At 42.2% G+C, this 22,772-nt stretch overlaps 1 protein-coding gene across 2 annotated transcripts in view; it reads right to left on the reverse strand.

Moving 5' to 3' along the window:
• The window catches only part of nos1apa (nitric oxide synthase 1 (neuronal) adaptor protein a), a 93,913-nt gene that overhangs the window by 19,597 nt on the left and 51,544 nt on the right, over positions 1-22,772 (reverse strand). For both annotated transcript variants that reach the window (XM_035414918.1, XM_035414919.1), the window contains exons 6-8: positions 18,413-18,554; positions 17,607-17,764; positions 3,309-3,470 (exon numbers count right to left, since the gene is read on the reverse strand). In XM_035414918.1, the coding sequence (XP_035270809.1) occupies positions 3,309-3,470; positions 17,607-17,764; positions 18,413-18,554 (462 nt within the window). The remainder of the gene's footprint in view (positions 1-3,308; positions 3,471-17,606; positions 17,765-18,412; positions 18,555-22,772) is intronic.

Raw genomic sequence — 22,772 nt, forward strand, 5'->3', positions numbered from 1 at the left:
ACACCTTCAAGGGGTGACTAGCATGACAGCGCCAATGACCTGTTAGTCACTCAAAGTCATTTCTGCAAAATGATTCATCCATCACAATGTGTACTTTGGTGAAAACTGAATATTATATAGTGGGGCACTTACACTGCTACTATATTAAAGTGCATGGGACATGGGCAGACAACTGAGCGACTGAGTCCCCAGGAGGGCAATCCATTCACCATGAGCTCAATTGACTGATCCCAAGCCCCGCCTTGGCCTTCCAATCACAGCTTGGCAACCATTGCAATCCACCATAATCTCGGCCAAGCTTTCACAAGTTTAGAAGCTGAGCCACTGTTTTCAATAGACTGATTTTATATTTTAAGCCACCAAACATGGTTGAAAGTGCCAGGGCGAATGAATAAGCTGACACTCGATACCCTAACAGTGTAGATGGTGTTTTTTAAAATCCATTTACAAAACTAAAAAATAAAATTACTTGCAGTGTCCGCTTTGGTTTCCTTCATGTAGAAGACCTCACCATTGGCTGAACGCAAACACAGTTTGCTTTTTGCCATCTTGCATTTTCCAGATGTGTGAGAACAGGAAAGATAAATTTAGATAATATGTTTTTCTAGCAACACTAATTTCAGCCTCTTTTCCATTTTCCGTGATTTTCAACAACTTTGCTGTGAGAACTCTGTGACTTTAGCCAGGTTTGGGGGCTAATCCACTGTATCCAAGACCACAGTGTAAATTCTAAACTGATAAACAACTATTAAACTCATCCAGCACTGAATAACCCTGATGTGTAATGTTTTCCTCTTCAGTGTGAACTGAAAAATGATTGGGTTCTTTTTGTGATGTGAGTGATAGCATTTAGCTTCAGTTTTTATATTCCTTTTTCCATTCTCTGCAATTTCTTCACTGCTTATACATGCTTCTAAAGCATACTGAATGCCTGGCTTTTGACTTCTAGTTGATACATAACCCAATCCTCAAAACGGATCAATTGTTTCTTGCCATAGCTGGATAAACTGAATGACTCCAGCCATTTTTCAGAAAGCTTGAGTAGTGAGAGTAATCATGCATAGGTGGGGTGAGAGATCGGTCAATTAATGTCAAAAACTACACTGCTTAGATTTGTGTGCGTTCATAGTATTCCAGCATTTACACATGAATATTCATGTAAAATTGTTTTTCATCTAACCCTGTACAACACTTTAAAAGCTTAACTTTCCCCAGACACTTCTTTTAAAATTTCCATTAGGCACCATGTAAATGTTTTAACTAAATGATAAAGACAGATCGCTTCCAGTAAAGCAACAAGGTTTGCAGTTCAATTCTCCAGCTAGAAACTCATCAGACATAAGCATTCACACTCTCTTGAGCTGATTAATGAGTTGCCCGAAATATATATATAAATAAACAAATTGGCTGTGTAATTTCAAACGTCCCGGCAACGCTGACGTTTCTGGTGTGCTGAGCTTGGAGTACTGACTGCCTGAGAGTCCTGACCATGGTGTGCTGAGAGCAGGTGTAATGGGCTTGACCCTTCCTGACATCACTGAATTGCCAATGTGAGGGAGGCAATGGAAAGAACCTCTTCTGGGCAATCCAATGAACAACAGCCTGCAGGGTCAGGACTGGACTTTTTCAATCTCCTGCCAGCAAATAGGGCACATACCCCTTATTTCAGTTAGTGTTCCCTGCTTTGTTGGCCAGCTTTAAGTAATTACCTTCACATTTAAAAAAAATGATTCTCTTTTAATTAATTCATAGCTCATGTTAAGTGTCGTTTAAACTACATGGTTTCATAATTCATCGGTTTGCCAAAGCAAAATAAGTGGCATACCGAAACGAAAAGTTGCAAAAATGATGTTAAAAGTATTAGCGTTGACCGAGGGTTGAATTTTTTCTACTGTAAATGATGGATAAAATGTCAGCTTGCCCTGAGACTGGTTTAGATTCAACCAGTCTAACTGGTTTTTGCATGGCCCCTATTTCTAGACCACGTGGTGAATACCCTTTCAACTACAAACACATTTCATCCACAAACAAAGCTCCCCCCCTCCCCCTCAAGACAACTGTGACACAAATTAGTAATGACCAACAGCACAGGTGGTTTTGATAATAAACTTCAAAGCTATCCTCAAAGATTGTCTGTCATTTTAGACAAGTTACTAAATTGGCACGAGGTACCTTTATATATGTTGATTTAGTGGAACTCCAGTAGACTGGCATATGGGGCAGAGCAGGGTGAGGAATGAGTACACATCCCTAATGTCACTGAGCTGAGAGAGTGGGAGCACTGTTGCGTAGATGTTGAGCGCTCTGCAACTGCACTAGAGGTTTTGAATCCCAGGAGTACCATCGCTGTTATACCATTAGGGCCAGGTACTTAACTTGAATTACTTTAGTCAGTATCCATCTGTTAAACTGACAACTGGTTAGATGTTAGGTGCCTATTTGCCCTGGATAAGGCTATTTGGAAATAAAGAGTGTGGAGGGGTGAGAGAGCTAAAGAAAGCTGGACCCTGTTTTACATTTAAAATTATGGGAAAGTATCCAAAATTCCAACTCAGAAAGCTATGAGAACACTTACTAGATGAAAACATCTCTGATTGTATTTAAATTGATATTCTCTCAGTTAAAACTAATGCAAGTGTTAACTGCTTGAACATGACCACCATGAAAAACAAAAGACAAATTCAATGGGTATAAATATGACGGATAAAGGCGTACATTCCTTCCTGCACTGCACACTATTTCCAGGGGGTAATGTGGCATTTTACAATAAAACACTGTGACACTTTTGGGTTATCTGCTCAGAGTGGTGGGAGAATTGTGAGAAACAGGGAAGAATCTGATAATCGCAGAGAGCCCAGTGTGAAATAGCAGGTTGGAATCAAATGCGGACCAGGAAAACCCTGCAGCACTACTGTTAGAGCTCAATGGCGCCCCCTGGGCCTGTTGGCAGATCAGAATGGATCTAGGACGACAGACTGAACAGAGTAAAGGGCCAGGATAACCCCTTCAAAATATTGATAGTATTTTAGAGCGCACTAAAGGCCTGGAAGCTTCTGGTTCCTATTTTATTTCATATGGTGCTGTTATCTTGGCACAAAGCACAGCACAGATAACACACACAATCACATTTAACAATAAAGCACATAAAGCTGGGTGCGCCATAATGGGGCACCTCATAATTGCATAAGTAACACACATATAGAGCTACGAAGGAAACCACAATCTGAAGAGCAACCGAGGAAAACGTGTCTCCTGTCATTAGCATTAGCGAAGCTGTGGGGGAAGCGTGGCGCGCTCATGGTCCTCACCTGGGCTACTGCCACCTGCGTCTGCTGCTGCTGCTGCTGGACCTGCTGCTGGAGGAGCTGAATCTGGTGGTGCACCGACAGGGGGGTTCCAGCTGCCAGCTGGCCGGACGAAGGCAGGAGCATCTTAGGGGTGGCCAGCAGGATGGAGACGTCCTCTGAGACCTGGGGAGGCAGTGGGGGCGGGCCCCGTGGTTACCATGGTGACCAGCGGGGTGATTGACAGGAGCAGAAATCAGCTCCCTCTGATGGCAGTGTGTAAACAGGCCTGTAGGGGATGATGCTTAAACCTGAAGTGCTTTGGCAAAACTCCAACCATATCTATGGATGATATATTAAAATGTAATATAGGCATATGCTAACCAAATAATAAAAAAACAATATTTAGTGCACTGTATGAATCAATAGTGAATCACAATTTTAATACATAATGAATCCGTCATAATAAATATTATATAATATATAAGACAGATTTACAATGGGCACATAAATTAAACCACCAATAAAATTTATTCGCAGAAAGCTCTGCTCAGCTCACACAATTCGGAGCATTGCCTGCTGGGTATTTAGAGTAGTCCTTGCTTCTGAGAGATGAATGGCACCACTTCAAGCACAAGTGTTTAAAGGACTGCAGCATGACCCAGCCTGGTCAATGGACCGCTTCACCACAGAGCCTACAGAATGAGGATTGACTGTGGTAGCATGGGGCCAGTGCCCCTCAGCGACTGACCCCACTGCCACTGACCCGGGGCCATTAATTAGCCGTGCCTCTGGTCCCTGAAGTAGCCGAGCCCTGTACACACTGGGCAGCGCTGCTTGGGAGGCACTGTGGTCCGTCGCAAGCACGGCGATGATAAATTGGCAATATTCCACCACGCAGCTGGGTTATTTATTTCTCCTGGCTGAGATGAAAATATGGTAATGCTGCCGGTCAGATATTGACCTCGGAGGTGCTGGGTGTGCAGTCTGTGTCACGAAGCAACGGGCACAATTTCACGGCGTGAACTCTATTCATTCCGGGTTAAATGTGATATGGGATTGTGGCCCTCTGAGCCAAGGCAAGGCAACGTGCACTTGGAGTCAGTTACCGAGTTATGAACAAGGAGGAAGAGATGGATAGGTAGAGAATGAAAAAAGAGACCTATTACTTCCCATCTCCCTCACATGCCAATTTCTCACCGTTCCGCCAGACACCCTGTGTACGCAGTTCACAAGTCCAATGCATCAACTCAAAAAACAGACATGAGTGCAATACTCCAGACAGCTGCATTTCTCTTCACTCCACTGCTTTGAGAGGCCACACAATTAAAGAACATCCTGACTTTTTTTTGAGTGGCTCAGACAAGCGGGGCATTCCATAATCTCCTCTTAATTATCAAGAAAAACCCTGCGTTTTCCCTCTCACACATACATGAGCAGATTTCAAACAAAGGTGGGTGCGGGGGTTTAATTACGTTTGCCAAGGCTACTTTAATCTGTTTGTCGTCCACACCAGGCTCTACTTACAATAGATGGCATTCTGCAGCCACAGAGGAGCTAATCATATTTCTGAAACAATCTGTGAACCAAACAAAACAGGCCAGGTTTGCATCCAGAATTCAGGTTCATGGCGCCTGTGTGTGCTAAGCAGCAGATGTTTCCTAGAGCAATTCTGCAGAGCACTACCTTGTAAACACCACCTGCTCCGTAAGACTCCATCCTGACTTCCAAAGTTTCGTGACCAGTAAACTGATGAGAAGCCCATATAGCTGATACTTCCACACTGAATCCATGCTGGCTGTATCCTAATTCTCTAATTTGGCACCTGATGCTAATTATAATTAAGAAACTACTGCAAGCATGATGCTAATCAGAATGGATAAGGGCGATTGACTATGTTTACCTTTTGAAAGCAATTGTGTTTATCTGGCAAACGTGTTTGATAAAGAATGCAAAAATGAACTAGAAGAGTGCACTCAGTAGAGTGCAGATCTCCGCCAGGCGTGTTAGCTTTGCTGATGCAACAATAGAGGCTACACAATCAATGCAACCAGACAAATACAATATTACAAGCTTTTACCATGTGCCACTGAAAATCCCAAAAACGCCAATTCAGTGAAGTAACGCTAAAGGTGATGACATGTTAGCTAATTTCATTCACATCAGCCACGATGTGTTAGACAGAGCTAATGTTGACGTTATAGTCTGGCACTTTCATTTCAAATCTGGACAGGAACAATTCCAAAAGACCAGCGATATAAAATATCAATTTCAATGTGAAAATGGCAACAAAAGAATTGCCACAGATTCAAACATTAATGTACCCCGTTAGTTGGCGGATTATTTTGTTGGCATTTTACATCACTGGTCTTTCATTCCAAACGGAAGCAGTTGTTGATCACTTGCGGCCCCTACCAGCCAGTTAGGAGGAGTGAGGAGTTAGCACTCAATGTATTCGAAATGGACAATGATGGAAATTAATTCAAATAAAACACTTGTCGTTGACCGATTTGCAAAATATTCGAGAATTCAGGTCATTGGCCTGCTGTCAGCATGCACAACAAATATTAGGCTGATCGGCCCAGTAGTATGCGAGATTAGCTGCGGACAGATACACACACACACACGCGACCAAACGCATAATCCCCTCCAGGTTCTCACCTGGCGGAGATAATGAATAAATGATTCCTGTGTTTTTCCCCATTTGGCTGTTTCAGCCAGATCTTAATACACTTTCCTCTCATTATAGGAAATAGAATGGAAACTGAAATTTGTGAATTCTTTGCTGATGTGTAGTTTTTGCATTCACAAATGACCCAGAAATATTTTTGATGATTATGATTCTAGCAAAAAAAGTGGTCAGTGGTCAGGGTTAACTGGGTACAATGTACAGTACGTAACTAAAACGCTACAACCGGTGAAACCCTTTCTACTTGTAATATGTAAATGATGCTATAGCTACCTTTGTGCAGGCAAGCTGGAAATTCCTAAGCATTGTGCCTTGATTGATGCAGAATAACCAATACGCTTTTTTTCTTTTCCAAAAAAAGCAGAGACCCACAAGAAATTGGTTAATTTCTGGAGGCTCACAGACACTGCAATATTGCAATAAACCCAACAATTAATATGTGTAGTGCCAATTTTTGCGAGGAGGACTTTCGAAACTGCACACAAAAACAAAGTGGCTTTGCTAAAAAGCTAGCGCTAGTGCATGGTGCAGTGACTTCCTTCAACTCCCTCCCAAAACTTTGCAGCAAGTGACACTTCCGGTGGTTGCAGAGCAGACACGGGATGGATTGGTAAGAAGGCCTACCATTAGCTAGCAATAATAACAGCTTACACGTATAGATTTGTGGAATTAAAGCCTTTCTTTATGTGGGTGTAATGTCCAGAGATTGAGACTGCTGTCAAGTCTAATGTCAGTGTTACAATGCTATTACACATTGAACGATCTTCATGTTTAACATTACAATGGGAACGTCTAGCTTACGTTGCTCTTTCGTGTTGTCAGGTATTCTAATGTTACTGCACTGGACAGCCTGCTCTAACCCAGTAACGAGGAATGGTTTATATACGAGGTGTCTCACCGATATGAAGTTAATGAGAGGAGGATACATGCCCTGTTCGTATCTGCTTATTTGATGCTAATTCAATAGTATTTATTACAATATAATGGTTATAACCAAGTTAAAAACTTGAAAGAAATACTAAGCACAATCAATTGTCACTTCTGGGGAATATAACCACAAATTGAATCCAGTTTCCTGGACATTTAACTCCTCCCTGATAACTTGAGGATTTCGATAAGCCATGTTTGTGCAGTTGCCTACAAATTTACAGTAATGCTCCACGATTTTAGAGTGGGCAGAAGAAATAGCGGAGCATTACTCTAGTTGACATTTTAAGAATTACATGCATCAGTAGCCAAAAACTTTTAGCACAACAAATTTGTGTTGTGCTGACAAAAACATTAAGTTAAATGTAGGTGGCAATGTGAAAGGGAAAGAATCTATGTGTGTATATGGACCAAGAAGTGAGAAAAATCTGAGAGAATTAGGAACAGGCTGTCAATGTAAAAAATAAAATGAGGAAGATACAGAAATAATGAAAAATGTAGAGAGAACAGGACCAAAATAAGGCTTTCACAAATTCTGGTTTCAAAGCTAAATATGTCAAAAATGCAATAACTATATTCTACAAGCAATGCATTGAGCGCATGCCTCTCCACTCTTAACAAATGCCAAAGCAAATGTCTCTAAAAGAGTCATCTGTTTCAGCAAAAGGTGCCTTCCTTTCTTGCATGAAATGAAAACCCCTCTTTGTAAATATCTCACAAACAAAAAGTCAAATCCTTTCTGGACTGTACTAAAGCCAATAATACCAACAGTTGTCACCCACAATAGTCCATAATGCATTTTCAGTAATGCTGTTACTAGACAAACGGACAGATGCAAGGGGAATATCACAGACTATAACCTCCCCTTCACCTACTGGCGGCTGAGATAACAGGCTGCCAGCCACCCAATCACGAAAACCAAAACACATAGTTAGCGCCGGCTCTCAACAGCTGAGATTATCTATGACTGATATGTTTTGTAGACATGTTATTACTCTCGTGTCAATTTGTGAAGGCAAATCTCGAATCAAATCTGGGACCATATTGATGTATTCGTCACAAATTCGCTCTCCAGGAGACATGTGACAAAGTGCTGGCGCTGGTGCACGCAGTGAAGCTTGCCCTCAGTGCCAAGCATCTCGTGAGGAGCTGGGAGAGATAAGCGACACCTTTAATACGGCCGTGCAGTGACAGCGGGCCTGACGCTCCAATCATCCGCCAGAGCGCTCGGGCTCCGTGTCAATCAAACTCTGACGTCCGAGAGACTGAGTCAGACGTGACACTGACAGAATGACACGCAGAAGGACGGCCTGCACGACATGAGGCTGCTCACATCATAACAAACACGCAGGCCCGCTTTTGACACCCCGAGCCGAGACTGTGCGAGTCACATGACTTCAGCCATTAGCCTCCTGGAACAGTGTTGTTCTCACATGACCACCGCATCCACATTACTTTTATTTGTTTAGCATTATCACCTTATCCAGAAAAAAGCTCTGGATGACACAGGGACTGGAACACAGGAGTTCAAAAGTGTGTTACAGTACGCCCTGAAGTAAGTGATATTAATGTGAGGCAACGGTGCTCCCGAATGCAGTTGTTGCAGTTTACGCATCAAAAATTGCATGTCTGAACTAATGGACAGTTCTTCCAGTAATTTCCTGTAATTTGGAGTGTTGTGGTCCAAGGGGAAGCCTTCATTTTGCAGAGGGTAGTGAGGAACGTTGGGTTACAGCAGTAGGCAGAGGCGATGGATAGCCTTGTCTGTCACAGCTATTGGTCAATGAGGTGTAATATAGTGAGGTGTGACAGGATCTTTAGTCTCTGGGCCAGCTGGGCAGGACAACGGCCATTCTGCCACACTATGCAGGAACTTTGCCTCTCCTTCATAAACACCTTTTTGGTTTCATTGCCCACAATTTGGCCTTGTACTCACTGTGAGGAGGGGGGGGGGGGAGAGAGAGAGAGAGAGAGCAAAAAAGAGAGTGAGAGAGACAGACAGAGAGAGAGAGAGACAGTGACAGAGAGAGGAATTTATTTTGACCTTTGGAAACTAAATCCAGTTTGAAAATTTGTAAAGTTAATACCATATTTATTCCATTAGAATTTGTTTTGACTATTTTTTGTACACAGTTTCTGGACTGGTTTATAAGAAGGAAAAGCCTTATCTCAAAATAGTGGAAAACAGAGCAGGAGATAAAAATCAAAAGGCAAAATTAATAGACATGGACATTTTTAGTCTTTAAATGATTCATGGGCAATGACATTAATATCAAACTGAGACGGTGTGCAGTGCAGAACATAGAGAGCTAGCTTTGACATTCTGGGATCCATTAAGGTGGTATATATATTTTGAGCAGTCACAGACGCAGTTTGATTTGAGCAGCCATTTCAACCCCCCTAGAGTGGGTTAAACCTACAAGCCCCAGTCATAGTCCACTATGGAGAACATACTCATATTACCTGAAACTGCACCTCACCTCACCAGTTTCAGAATTCAGAAAACAAGGAGAACCTCAACTGTCAGAGAAGATCAAGGCAGCGTTCTCTTGAGATCAACAATATCAAATATGCAGTTTGCTTCAACATTGACCTGTAGTATGAAAATCCACATTGTGAATTCTGGTGTGCATTTCTCTAGAGAGAAACCATCATACAAAACAGAAGTCAAACAACAGAGGTTTTTCTTTAACATTCCTTACCTTTTCTTTTTTTTTAACAACTGAATATTCTAGAGTTGCTCATAACCAAAAGAGCCATGTCATCAATGAGATTTGGAGTGCACATCTCCAGATCTATCAGTCACAGTTCTTTTCATTGTGCTGCTTGACGGCTTTCACAAACATCAGTGCAGGAATTACATTTCTCCTCTCCGGGTCCCTTGTGCCGGGATACCCACAGGCTGTATGGAGCTCCTAACGGCCACTGTGCAGGGAGACGAATGTAATGATAAACATCAAAGAAAAAGTGATCAACACTCTAATAAGAAAATAGGCTGGTATATGCTGGAGCAGCATACGGAATGTCAATCGTAATGACGGCCTTGATGCTTTTGTACATTAGGTCTGTGCAAACATTGAGAGGGCTGAAAATATGCAGAGAAACCCCTCTTGAAAATTTTGCTCGAAAATATTTCAGAATTTCCATCCCATGTGTGAGAAGTCCTGGGTAACGTTTACATATCTGAATCTGTTTTGTTCATCCGAAATGTCATTTAGAGTATGTGTTGGCCCAAAACTTCCGGAAGGATTACGAGAACATGGCTCCTTCAGACGCCTGTTAATCTGCAGACCACACGGACACTGCTGTTCTTCCCTGTCTCTCACAGTGACATCACAGCTGTGCACTTGTATGATCTGACATTTGGAAAAGTGCAGCGATGTAGAGGTTGACCACTGAAACATTTAAAACTGGGGCATGTGCTCTACAAAACCATGTGACCCTGGCTGTTGCCCACACTGATAAAAGCACAGCCATTAGTCAGTAAGCAGTATTGTAGCCCTCTGCCACAAGGGGACAGAACCAGTGGCCACAGCCTTGGAACACAGAGGCCCTGAAGGTCCAGTCCATCAGATCTGAAGATCCTGGGAAGGCTCTCGCCCATGGTGTCAGCCCTCTGATGACTTCCTTTTACAGTCCCCTAAGTACTATATATATACTCAGCTTCTCCTTACATTAAAACAATACACTGCAAAATGACCTGAGCAGAAGACGACAAACAGGTTCTGAGGAATATTACAGAGGGTAATATGGCAAATTGATATATTTTAATTTAACACCTCATAAAGAAAACACAAAGCTTCTAAAATAACCAGACAGCAACAATGAACAGAAAAAAACATGCAGCAAAAATATAACATAAATTAGAGATTTTCACACAACTTTTAACCTTAGGGTTGGTGTTACCACAACACCGACACGTGAGACATCTGAAATAGTGTCATACTCAAACTGACAGCTTCTGGTTGCATTCTCAAAATGGCAACCTGTGCCTCAAAATCAAAAACTCCATTCTTCAAAGTTCTTAAACAGGTTCGGGAGAGAGAAAACATCTGAAATGGGAAAGGTTATCCAACTGGCGAGCAACAAAGCCAGACTAATTGAGTAGCATCTGTTCCTGTACTTTATTTCTTATCCTGTCACGACTGTAAGCCTTCTGCAAAAAATTTTATAACAGGTTTGAGGACCTCAGCCAAATCTTTAATAGCAACAATTGAGATTTCAGGTGTTTTTAGCCCAATGTAAAAACTGCATTCAAAAAAGCTCACTTCCTAACTGGTAATAAAAATCTGAACATTTCATTTAACAGGCCTGAATAATTTTAATGTGGTTCCTTATGCAGGAAAAAAATCTTCCCACTTAATAAACAAATAGGCTGGATCTAGACTTGTTCAGCCCCAAACTCAAACACGACAAAGCATGGCATGATATTAAATAATGTTATTAATGTGAATAAAATGCTAATTGGGAAAGGGTATTTCAAGTTGTTTGGGACTGAGTATGTGTAACCTAACTGAAGTAATAATGCCATTGTACTTTAAGATGATCCCTGTAGCCTGTGCTCTAGCAACAATATCAACACGAGCAGAAGCATAAAATTGATATATAAAGGCCATTAAGCTTGTATGTCAAGTTTTACACGGCGCCTAAGGGTGATAAGATCAGGCTGCGCTCAGAGATTCCAGCATGCCATGCTGGGGACCCTGACCAGTGGCCTCCAACCAGTTCAAGCTTAGGCTTCCAACCAGACACGCTTTATTTATCAGCACGGTCCCTCCAGTCTACAACCTTACAGTTTCTCACATAACGCCCGGTCAATCCAAGATGGCCAAAAACTTCCCAGAAATTAAAAGTAATTCTTGCAAAGATCATCTTGCCAACCCCCTGACAAAAATATGGAATATGACAAAATTCTTATTTTGTCATAAAAAGTAACAATCTTAAAAGGTAACAATAAAAATGTTTGATTATAATGAGGGAGAGTAAAATTTGATTAGGGAAATGCACAAAAAACATCAAAGACAAATCTGAAAAATATCTTTACCAATTTGGTAGTGCATATATTCGGCACTAGAATGGGTTCATAAAAGTCAGTGATTGGCAGCTCGCCACATTATGGTGTTTATAAAGCCTCATAACCAATTATAACTGTTAAAGAGGGTACTTACTGTGAGTGTGTCTGGGATGTGAATTGAACGTCAAGCTCTTATGGTATTTCTGCCTTCTGATAAAACGTGACAACTGTTCTGACTTTCTAATCAGGTGATACCATCCATGCCTTTTTAGTTGTTTAACTACATGTAGACACCAGCAGAAGTAAACATCCATAGCAGTTTAACCCACATTTAACCTACAGTCTTGTAAAATTATGGAAGGTAAGCATGCACCAAGGCAAACTTTTTACACCTAACAAATTTCAATGAGTGGATCCAAAGAAAGAAAGAATGATATCGCACAAGCAACTAAGGTAGAGAATCATAAACACAGACCAATAAACAGAACATCAGCGAAAATCAAATCCCCATAAATAAAGCAATATTCGTCCTGTTATTGAATGTTTCCACCGCTGCAATGCCAGGAGGTGTCAGTGACATGATCAATTTTGCAGATATATGCTGAAGTATCATAACAAACCCTGTATCTCAATTTTTGATAAATAGAAAGCTTCCATTATCCTCTGTGTACTGTTAGTGTTTTATGGCTCTGTGACATTAAAAAGTGGATCTAAAACTTGTTTGCAGTAATAAAAGTTTTTTCTAATTTCCAAGTTTCATAAATTTTTTGCTATATAGTATTCTGCCATTTTAGCCCCACTTGACTAATAAAAAAAATCCTGCAGTGTGTTTGATTTGAAGTTTTGGCTGGAAACTCTTTCCCCAATTACTCTTTCAGCCACAAAGAAATGTGCTCGCAAGAACTACAACGCTGAGTTAACAAAAACTGGGAATAACCGAAGGATCTCTGTAAAGAGGTGAATTTCAAAATGGAAAGCCAAAACTACTGATAGCAGCAACAGAGCTCCAGGCATTTGTGCTTGGTTAACTACAGCATGAGACCGATGCCCTCAGAAGCATAGGCTGAAAATTGCTCATCACTTCTTCAGAAGCTTGAAGTCTGAAATGCAGCACACTCCAAACCCACTTGGAGAACAGCAAAAAATGTATGGCTTCAAAGGTCCTCACATTCCATCTATAATTTAGTGGGTAAGAACACAACCCTGGTTCAAATGGCCAGATAGGCTTTATGTTCTACAGCCATCCATAGACCAAAATGTCGGAAACATTGTCAAGGAATAATGATAAAAAACAATTTACTTCTGCAAGTAACTACAGGCAGCAGAACAGAAGTCAGGGGAGCATCGTCTATTTGCAATTTGTTTTAACAGGCCCACTTCACACAAAATGACCTGCAAGGCCTTAACTTTAATAAGAGTTTGGTAGGTGCCAAGGATGGTTAATTCTTTCAACACATTAAAAAAGCATATTCAAGTGTTTGCAGTTGTAAATGCTTGTTCTTAAAAAAGTGTGAGATTACCCAAAATGTCCTAGCTAAACTAAAATTACTTAATGGGACATGAATCCACACTTACTGAAGAGCCAAAAATTGAATGAAGCTCAGGATCTCCTGTGACAAGACTGCTTCAGATCCTTTAACAACAAGCCTGGTTTACTGCAGAGAGCCGGATCTTGTGCTCTGAACCTGTATACACGCATTAACATACCATTTCATCTACCTCCAAAACGCATACACCACTGGAATTCTGCCCACTCACAGCCTGACTCTGAGGAGCTTAATCAAGGATGCCCGCATAGCCTGCACCTTACATCACAAGGCATTACTAAACGATGGCCTGACTAAAGAAATGTGAGCTCCAGGGCCTCGAGCCTGCTGAGCAATGTGACAATGGTGTCCAAACCCACTGCTGAGTAATCTATCAGACTGAGCATGATGATTGTTGCCCAGCATATCTGAAAAGGATTATTCCCACTTCAGTGAGGTTTCTCTTGATTTCATGGCTTGTTGGTTCCAATCATGTCTTCTGTGCACAGACAAATGGATTAAAATGACCAAAGGCCCAATTTTTCACATGGTCTTAATGATACATAGCTGTGCATGGCTAACCAATGTATCAAATAGCAAGACATTAAGAACAGACAAATGCAAAAATAATAATAAATAATAGTAAGTTGTTTTGTTTCACAGCTTATTTTTGCTAACTTGGTGCACTTTCACAAGCATCAGGCAGTAAAGGACTTTCTCAGCAGTGCTTCAAAACCAAAAGTAAAATTAGCTACAGTGATTTACAGGACACAGTATGGAGCTTATGAACTTTACTATAGCATTCACATTTACATTATTGGTTTCCACTGACCATGACCACAATTACTTTCACTGTATTTTAAAATAATGGCACAATCATAATGACATTCCCTGCCGTCGGCACAGTGAGCCCACTCTGCACAATACTGAGATTCAAAATAACATTTGTATGCAGGTCACAGAAGCACGCGTCGACCACGACAAGCAAGTAGTAATATTACGTTATTATGCTTTTAATACTGTAGTTCACACAGGGAGTCCACCAACACAGACAGAACTCTTAAATGAGATATTGATGAAGTGGTATTGCCTTCCTACAGGGGATGATAACAAACCAACAAACTAAAGAGAATTTCCCTGAAGGAAAGAGAACACAGTAAATCATAAAAATATACTCAACTCACCCGCACTCCACTCACTTCTGCTGAGCGTAACGCTTGACCTCTGTGAGGTGGGATTTTTTAAAAATAAACATGTTTTCACAGAAAACACACCATTCACCTACATCCTGCTGCTCCTTTCAATTTGTATATTGTTATTATCAGGATTCATCTGAATACTACGGGATGGGAAAACTTTCTGCCCCGAGAGTGAACACTTCAATGCTGTAAATAGACACAAACTTTATGGAAAATATGAAACGCATATACGACAAACCACACACTGCCCTCCACAACCAAATACACTCCATTAGAAATTTCACAATATCACCTTGTTATCATGATGCCAGCAGCCATGGAGTCTAATCCCTGGATTTTAACGTATGCAGGGTAGAAACTAATGTGGTAATCTAATGGCCTATGGCACCAGCAGCGTTCGTTTCTTAAAGACATGAGGGGTGATCATTGGTGAAGGTTTTGAAGCTGATGCAGATGATAGCATAGAGCCTCTTATGTGCAATCATTTCCCTCTTGTATTACAAGTAACACCTCTAACTACCACTCCGCAGCACAAGTCTTTGAAAACATCTTTACCAAACCAGATCTGGTGAGTCTGAATTAAAATAACATAAGCAACCCAACCCCTGCCACAACAAAATAAAAATGACAGACCCCAAGGACAGTCTTCGACTTGGGTCTAGTGTAGCATTGCTAATATAAAAAAATAGTTGGCCTGCCATTGCTCTGGGGAAGAAAATGACTACTTTCTATTTACAAAAGGTGACATATTGAGACGGGCCACGTTGCAGACTCTTTCCAATTACAGCACAGTGAAAGGGCTTTGATTTGCCTCTGGCACCTGCACGCTGAACTGTATTGTAATGAACTGGACAGACACAAAGCTCCAAGAATTTGGAGCAGCTACCAGAGCTTGGTGCCAAACGGCAAAATACCACACAGCCCGAGCTTTCTACAGCTCTGCACTCGGATCCGTAGAGACAATATACAACTGTGTATTCACATCACTTTAACAGCCATATATGAACCTGCATCTGCACCAGATACATCCTGCTATGCCTTGGCCAAACACAAAGATCACATAATGACCTTTCTACATGCATCTGGTGTTGGACAGTCATCTGTCACAACAGTGAATAAAACCCAAAGAACTCAGCTGAAACAACACAGCCTGAAAGGCGTTGGAAATACACAGGCGTAGGTGGGAGAAACACCCAGAAGCACAGCCTGAGAACCATCCAGCCTTCAGACTCTCAGGCTGTCTTTATGCCAACCAATCACCATCATACAGACAGTACAGGGTGAGCTAGATGAGCAGTGCAGCTATAGTACTTGGCAATTGAGCATGGATGTCTGAAGGTAGCAGGGTAATTGACGTCATGCAAGACCCAAGACCCAATGCGCATAACCTTAAAACCCACTGATGGGGCCTTCACTCTTGCACAAATCTCATGAATGTGACATTGGCTGATACAACACCTTTAGAATCAATGCAGGAAGTACTGCTCATTAACTTGCTGTCTCCCTACATTGGTTGAACAGCATGTAAAACACATGTTGGAGAATAGTGATGTTCAACTAATGGTAAATCGACTGCATTTGTATAGCGCATTTTCCAGCAACTACAGCACTAAGCGCTTTACAATGAATGCCTCTCATTCACCCATTTATGCACACATACACAGATACACACACACACACACACACACACACACGAACGTCGAAAGGCGGCCACGCAAGGCACCAACCAGCTAATTGGGAGCAAGGACACTTTGGCACACCCAGAGGGCTGGGGATTGAAATGACAATTCTCCGGTTGCCAGACAACTGCTCTATCTCCTGAGCCGTAATGCCATAATGCCATCCCAATGATTGCATTCAGTACATTTTTTAAATTCTCAAACCACATCAGGTCACCCTAAACTGTGTTATTTCAGGGCTAATTACCTTGAGAATTTCCCTAATGGTGTTTAAATTACTGGACCACAGCTGTCTAAGGTTCAGCTTGAAGATAAAGCCTACATTGGTCATGTATTTCAACTTGAATTAATTACAAATGACATTTTACCAATTTATACCTCTATAAACCACATACATGCACACATATGCATGCATGTACAGTATGGACTACAATATATGACGAAAAGTATCTGGACATCCCTTGGTCTGGGGCTGTTTTTCACAGTTTGGGCTAGGCCCTTTAGTTCTAGTGAACGGAAATCTTAATGCTACAGTATACGATCACATTCTAGATGATTCTGTGCTTCCCCAACAGTTTGGGGAACACCTTTTCCTGTTTCAGCATGACAATGCCCCTGGGTACACAGCGAGGTCCATATAGAAATGGTTTCATTGAAAACTTGACTGGTCTACACAGATCCCTGACCTCAACCCAGTCAAACAGCTTTGAGATCATTTGGAAAGTCAACTGCGAGCCAGGCCTAATCGCTCAAACAGTGCCCGACCACACCGATGCATTTCTGGCTGAATGGAAGCAAATCCCAGCAGCAATGCTCCAACATTTAGAATAAAGCCTTCCCAGAAGAGTGAAGGTTGTTATAGCAGCTAAGGGTGGACTAACTCCATATTAATGCCCATAATTTTGGACGAGATTTTGGATGTCAGGTGTCCACATACTTTTGGCCATGTAGTGTATTTAGTAAGAGGTTAACAACTTTTCATTAGTGTGCTCTATCTGAAGTAGATCATTACCCACTCTTATCTGAACTGAGTTGCTAAGCAGTGGCCCTTCATGGGTGACTTACTCCCGAACAATTTAAACATTAGCTAATTCCCTAAACTCTACTGGTTTCTGCTGCTTTAATTACCCTCATTGCCGTAATACATTCGTAGAAACAATTCACAGAGCCATTTCCCCTTCTACAGTTGCTATTAGAGCAGCATGATTGGCAGAGTCTCTTGTGCTGAATTGCTTGTCAGTTCTATTAACCTCAAATTGAATGAGTAAATCGATTTACAGTACCGCACCTTCTTGTCACTGCCGATGTCGTCCTCTTTCTTGGCCGCGTCCAGGTCAGTGACCCCGCGGTTGAACTCGTCCACCGTGCTGTCCGGCAGGGGCACTTCCTCTGCGTCAATGTCCGTCTCCTCGGCGACGGTCTTCTCTGCGCCAGTCAGCTGCCGGGCTGAGAGAGAGGAGGCATTTTCACACAAAGCATTCACCACCAGGGGCCCATCGTGCAAGCAAACAAGGGCTTAGCAGAGCATGAATCGGAAAGACAAAGAGACTGAAGCAGGGGGTAATAAGAGATTAAGGCATAATTAAAACTGTCCAATTAGCACCTCAAGGATACACTTTTGGAAAATTACTCAATGTCACTGCACTCCACAGAGGGAGATAACCACATGGACACTTTTTCAAGGTAAACTTCCCCGAAGCCACTGCTTACTTAAATACTGTATCAACTATATGCTTTTGCTATGCCCCTTTTAAACCCAGGAACCAACAGAAGCAAGCTTCATCCCTTCGACGAGCAGCAGTGCATTCGCAGAGGTGACACAGGATTTCTACGCTGCAGTGCTGCAGCACATGGGTGTTCAGGCTCATTTGCATTTCAAAGGGAATGCTGTGGTGGCCCGCCTTGGAATTAGACCAAATGAGGAAGCTGTGATGCTGGGCTGTGGGGACCTGGGCTCTGCCTCCACATGGTTTTCTTGTGACTAAACAGGTGCTTTTTCATCAGACTCTGAATCAGACATGCATGTACAGGAGCTGCTGGTGTGAAAGCTGGGTGTTGGGGAGGTGGGGCAGAGCGGTGGCTGTGAGACAGTACCTGGCACCACAGATTCCTCGCTGGCCTTCTCGCTGACACCGTCCTCCTGTCCGTCAGCATTCTGCTGCGTGTGCTGCAGGCTCAGCTTGTGGCACACCTCGAACGCCTGGCCCACCGTCCGCACAATCCGCATGGCCTGGCTCTATAACGGGGGGGAGGGGGGTAGGGGTGTAGGGGTCAGGTCATCCTGGCACAGGCAAGACGGGCCATAAAAAAAGCCCGCATCAGCCAGGTGCTCACCATCAATTTTATATATCTGTGTGTGCTCCAGGGAAGTTGGTTGTAGGGAGCCAAATGTGGTCTTTGTTTCTAAGATGGAGCCAGGCTGTATATATAACCATATGTTCTGACAGATGGACCTCAGTAGCATCTGCCTTCCAGAGCTCTCCCTTTTTTCCCCACTTTCCCTTTGATGCTGTTGACCTTGGGGCTGTGGTTACTGCTGTGACTGCACTGACTGTGCGAATTCCCTTTACTCAACGTCACTGGAAATACATTACTGGAATATCCAAAGGACATACACCTCACTCTTGAATTACTGTCTGCTGTTTTTTATTTTTTATTTGATTTATTTTTTTCACATTTGTCTGAATGACCTACAATCTACAAAGTGAAGGTTTCATGAGGGGTCTGAATGTCCATGGAACTAAGCCACTTGTGTAGCAAACTGAATGCACCCCAGCTGTTAATTAATAACCATTAGAAATCAAATTCATCAGTTTGATGCAGGTAATAATGTTCTCTGACCCTGAATGCCAGTCTGAGACAAGACTGCAAGATATACCAAGGTTATTGTGCTATTAATCTGTGAGGACAAAAGCACTACTCCATGCTGATATTCTTCCCTTTGCATCACCAACGATATATGTCATTTTGAGAGTCAATGATTTGGTGAAGGAAAACTACATTGATTTTCTTGTCCGTGAAAACAGACACAGAGCCTCTTCTAATGGAATACACTTCAGCGGTTGAAAGGGAAGAAATGAAATAAAAGTACTCTTATTCCATAAATTCTGACAATAAAAAAGAAAGACGTATATGTAAAGATGGAGGGTTATCAATACGTCATTATGCACAACGTATGAGAGGAAAATTAGTGCAGTCAATCTGTAATTAGCATGAGCGGTGCTGAGACACTCAGCTGTAATGAACACTGATGCTGATGTGCTAAATGAGCTGAAGGAGAGCATGGATCTGGGGAGCGAAATTACCATTGCAGAGTTCTAGTTAAAAAAAAAAACAAAAAAAACAAAACGGATGTTTCCAAGCCCCACAGATCCATCTACAGTATAGAAATCCGTCACTCACTCACTCAAGTGTGAACAACAGTGGAACGGAAAGTCGTATGCAATGTTTTGTAATTACATGTGTATGTCTTTTAGTCCTCTGTGCTTACAAGCAGAACTGATTAGGTGCCTAGTATGTATCCTCACTCTCTTTATCATTAAAAAAATTATAATATGGCTTTGTCTCCAGATAGAAGTAACACTGAGTATTCAGCGGCCACTGCACATACAGTAAGCAGAACGACCAGTGGAACAGCCAGAGGCTTGGCGGAATGGTTTTCAGCTTGGCGATTAATGTAACCCTCTAAGGAGCTTCCAGACAGGCTCTGCTTCACAGTTACACATGCGGGGGGACTCAGGGCCAACATTCAATTTTAAAGCTGGGAATTAGAGTCACAGTATGTGGCCACAAAAGCCCTGGAGTCATGTAGTTGCATTTTTTGCTTCGACACAGAGAATACTGCTGGGTAAGTTACACTGAAAATGGAATTAACACAAAAGTTACAAAGTAGTGCTCCTTTTTGCCCAGATTTAATAACGCATACATTACATTTTGCTAGTTGTAAACTGAAATAAATTCACAGGCCACTTTGTTAGGTACACCAAACTCGTACCAGGTAAGACCGGCTTTTTCTTCGGGAACAGTCTGAATTCTTTGCGGCATGGAATAGACAAGGTTCCGAAAACTGTCACTGACATGTTTGTGAAACCAGCTTGATGGCATGCGAAATGGCGATTTAAGAATTTTATTTTATTTTCAGGAAGTATCTGAAACCATTTGAAAAAGGGTAGACTGTGGCCATAAAGGGATGCACATGGTCAGCAACAATGCTTAGGTATGCAGTGGCATTCAAATGATGCTCAATTGATATTAAGGGGCCTAATGTGGATCAATAAAACATTTCCCACATCATTACACCACCACCACTAGCTTGCACTATTGACATAAGGCAGAATGGATTCCATGGATCCAGTTTATGTCAATTTCTGACCCTACCATCTGCATGTTGCAGCAGAAATCACTTTCCAATCTTTAATTGTCCAGTTTTGGTGAGCATGTGTCCCACTGATGCCTCATCTTCCTGTTTTTAACAGACAGGAGTAGAACCCAGGGTGGGGTCTTATGATACTGTAGCCCATTTGCTTCAAGGTTCGGTGTGTTTTGCATTCAGAGATGCCCTTCTGCACTCCACTTCTGTAAACAGCTGTTCTGTCAGCATTTGTGGCCTTTCTGTTGGCTTGAACGAGTCAGGCCATTCACCTCTGACTTCTCTCATCATCAAGGTGTTTACAGCCATAGAACTGGATGTTCTTTGTTTATCTCCCCATTCTCTGTAAACTCTGGAGAATGTAGTGCATACATGATTTGCTGTTTGGAGGAGCAGGCTATTTACATTAATAAGCAGGCGTACCTCATAAAGTGCCAAGTGAGTCTATAACACAGGCAGACTTTCTCACAAATACTGTGACATTGTAGACTTTTTCCAAGAAAAAAAAAACTTCCAAAAATTTGAAGTACATAGAATGAGTAGTTCTCAGTCCTTTTTCCTGAAGCATGTTTCTATATAACTTCCAGAAGCTGTTATGTGCCATTTAATTCAAAGATTGATAGCCGTCTTGTAAAGAGAAGTCAGGTGCACCAATTCACAAATGGTCTTTCCACTTACAATTTTGGATTTGACAAAAATGCAGGCATGCTCATAATAATCCAGTGGCACAGAGCAATGAGATATTTGGAGGGATTTGTGCAAGTTGCATGCGAGACCTTAATAAAAAAAAAAATGATTTCCATTCAGTAAACTTCATTTCCAAATTTTGATCAGAGAGGGTTGAAAAGGGTGAAAATGAGCTGTGCTCTGCCTCCAGAGCAGCGGATGCTGTATTAGCCCAAACCGTGACTGATAGATTACTAACGAGAGCACCCTCCGTCGCTGCCAATTGCTTCCTGATGTAAAGCAGTGGGGAGGTCTCAGTTCACTGTATATTCTAAATTTGGCAGCGCCCAAACCTTCCACCGCACTCTCACCCCAGCTGGGCTTGTGTGTCACTCAGGCCTCATTAAAATTCAGGAACACTTCCTCGGCAACATTAAATTGTAATAGATTCCCTGAGACAGCTCTCTCATTTAATGCCCGTGATAAAGACGCAGCAATTAAGGCTATTCCCTAAATCTGTCTTTCCTGGGAGTGTACTCTCTAAAGAAGTCCAGCTAATCCTCATTATCGGCTTGTATTCCATACCACTAGCTGGGCAGGGAAGACCAAAGTCGTAAAGGGGGACTCCATGGGCAGAGGGGCCACATTCACCGCGTTTCTTTGGCCTCCCTCGCCGCCTTACTGCGAGTTGGAATGGTCAGATAAAATGCCAACCGAGCGAAGAGATAATTTCCACATCCCACAGCATTCTTAGCATTGTTAGCATTCATGAGTAACCGGCGTCCATGCCTGAGCTTCCAAAGTGTATTTCAGCCTTCAGTATCTGTTGTTACAGGAGGGTGTGTGGGTGGCATCCGGGGCGGTGTGCTTGTGTAAATGTTGGGATTATGGAGCTGGGCACAGCCTGGTGAACTGTGACCCAACATAAAAACTGCATTGTAACCACAGGGCACAGCAGGCAGGCGTTTTCACAAATGCAGCTCAACCAAAGGAAACTATAATATGTCAATGGTCACCAGAAACAGCACCCTGTGACTTTCTCCCAGCTGAAGGCTGAACCTAAGCAGGGATGGGATTGGATAGCACTGAGAGAGGCCTGGGAAACCAGGTTGCTGCTGATAGTGGTGCTGGTGGTGTGGCGATTAAGGGAAATCTTCCTTCTGGACCTGGTTGAAAAGCTAATAACAGTGACAAAGATGTTGTGCCGTAGGAGATGTTACCTGTCAAATTAAATGTTAAAACATAGTTCAGACTCACAATGGCTATTGCAGACCCCATGCTAGGGCACCTCTCACAAGCCTTCCTTCATAACTGTCTAAAGAAATTCCTCCCTCCTGCAAAAAGTGGGCAAGACACATCAGAAATGCATGCCACCTTCCTCTTTCTCACATTACAAAATTCTCAGATGGATCAATTAAA

This window comes from Anguilla anguilla, chromosome 4, assembly GCF_013347855.1.
Source record: "Anguilla anguilla isolate fAngAng1 chromosome 4, fAngAng1.pri, whole genome shotgun sequence".
Lineage (NCBI taxonomy): Eukaryota > Metazoa > Chordata > Actinopteri > Anguilliformes > Anguillidae > Anguilla > Anguilla anguilla.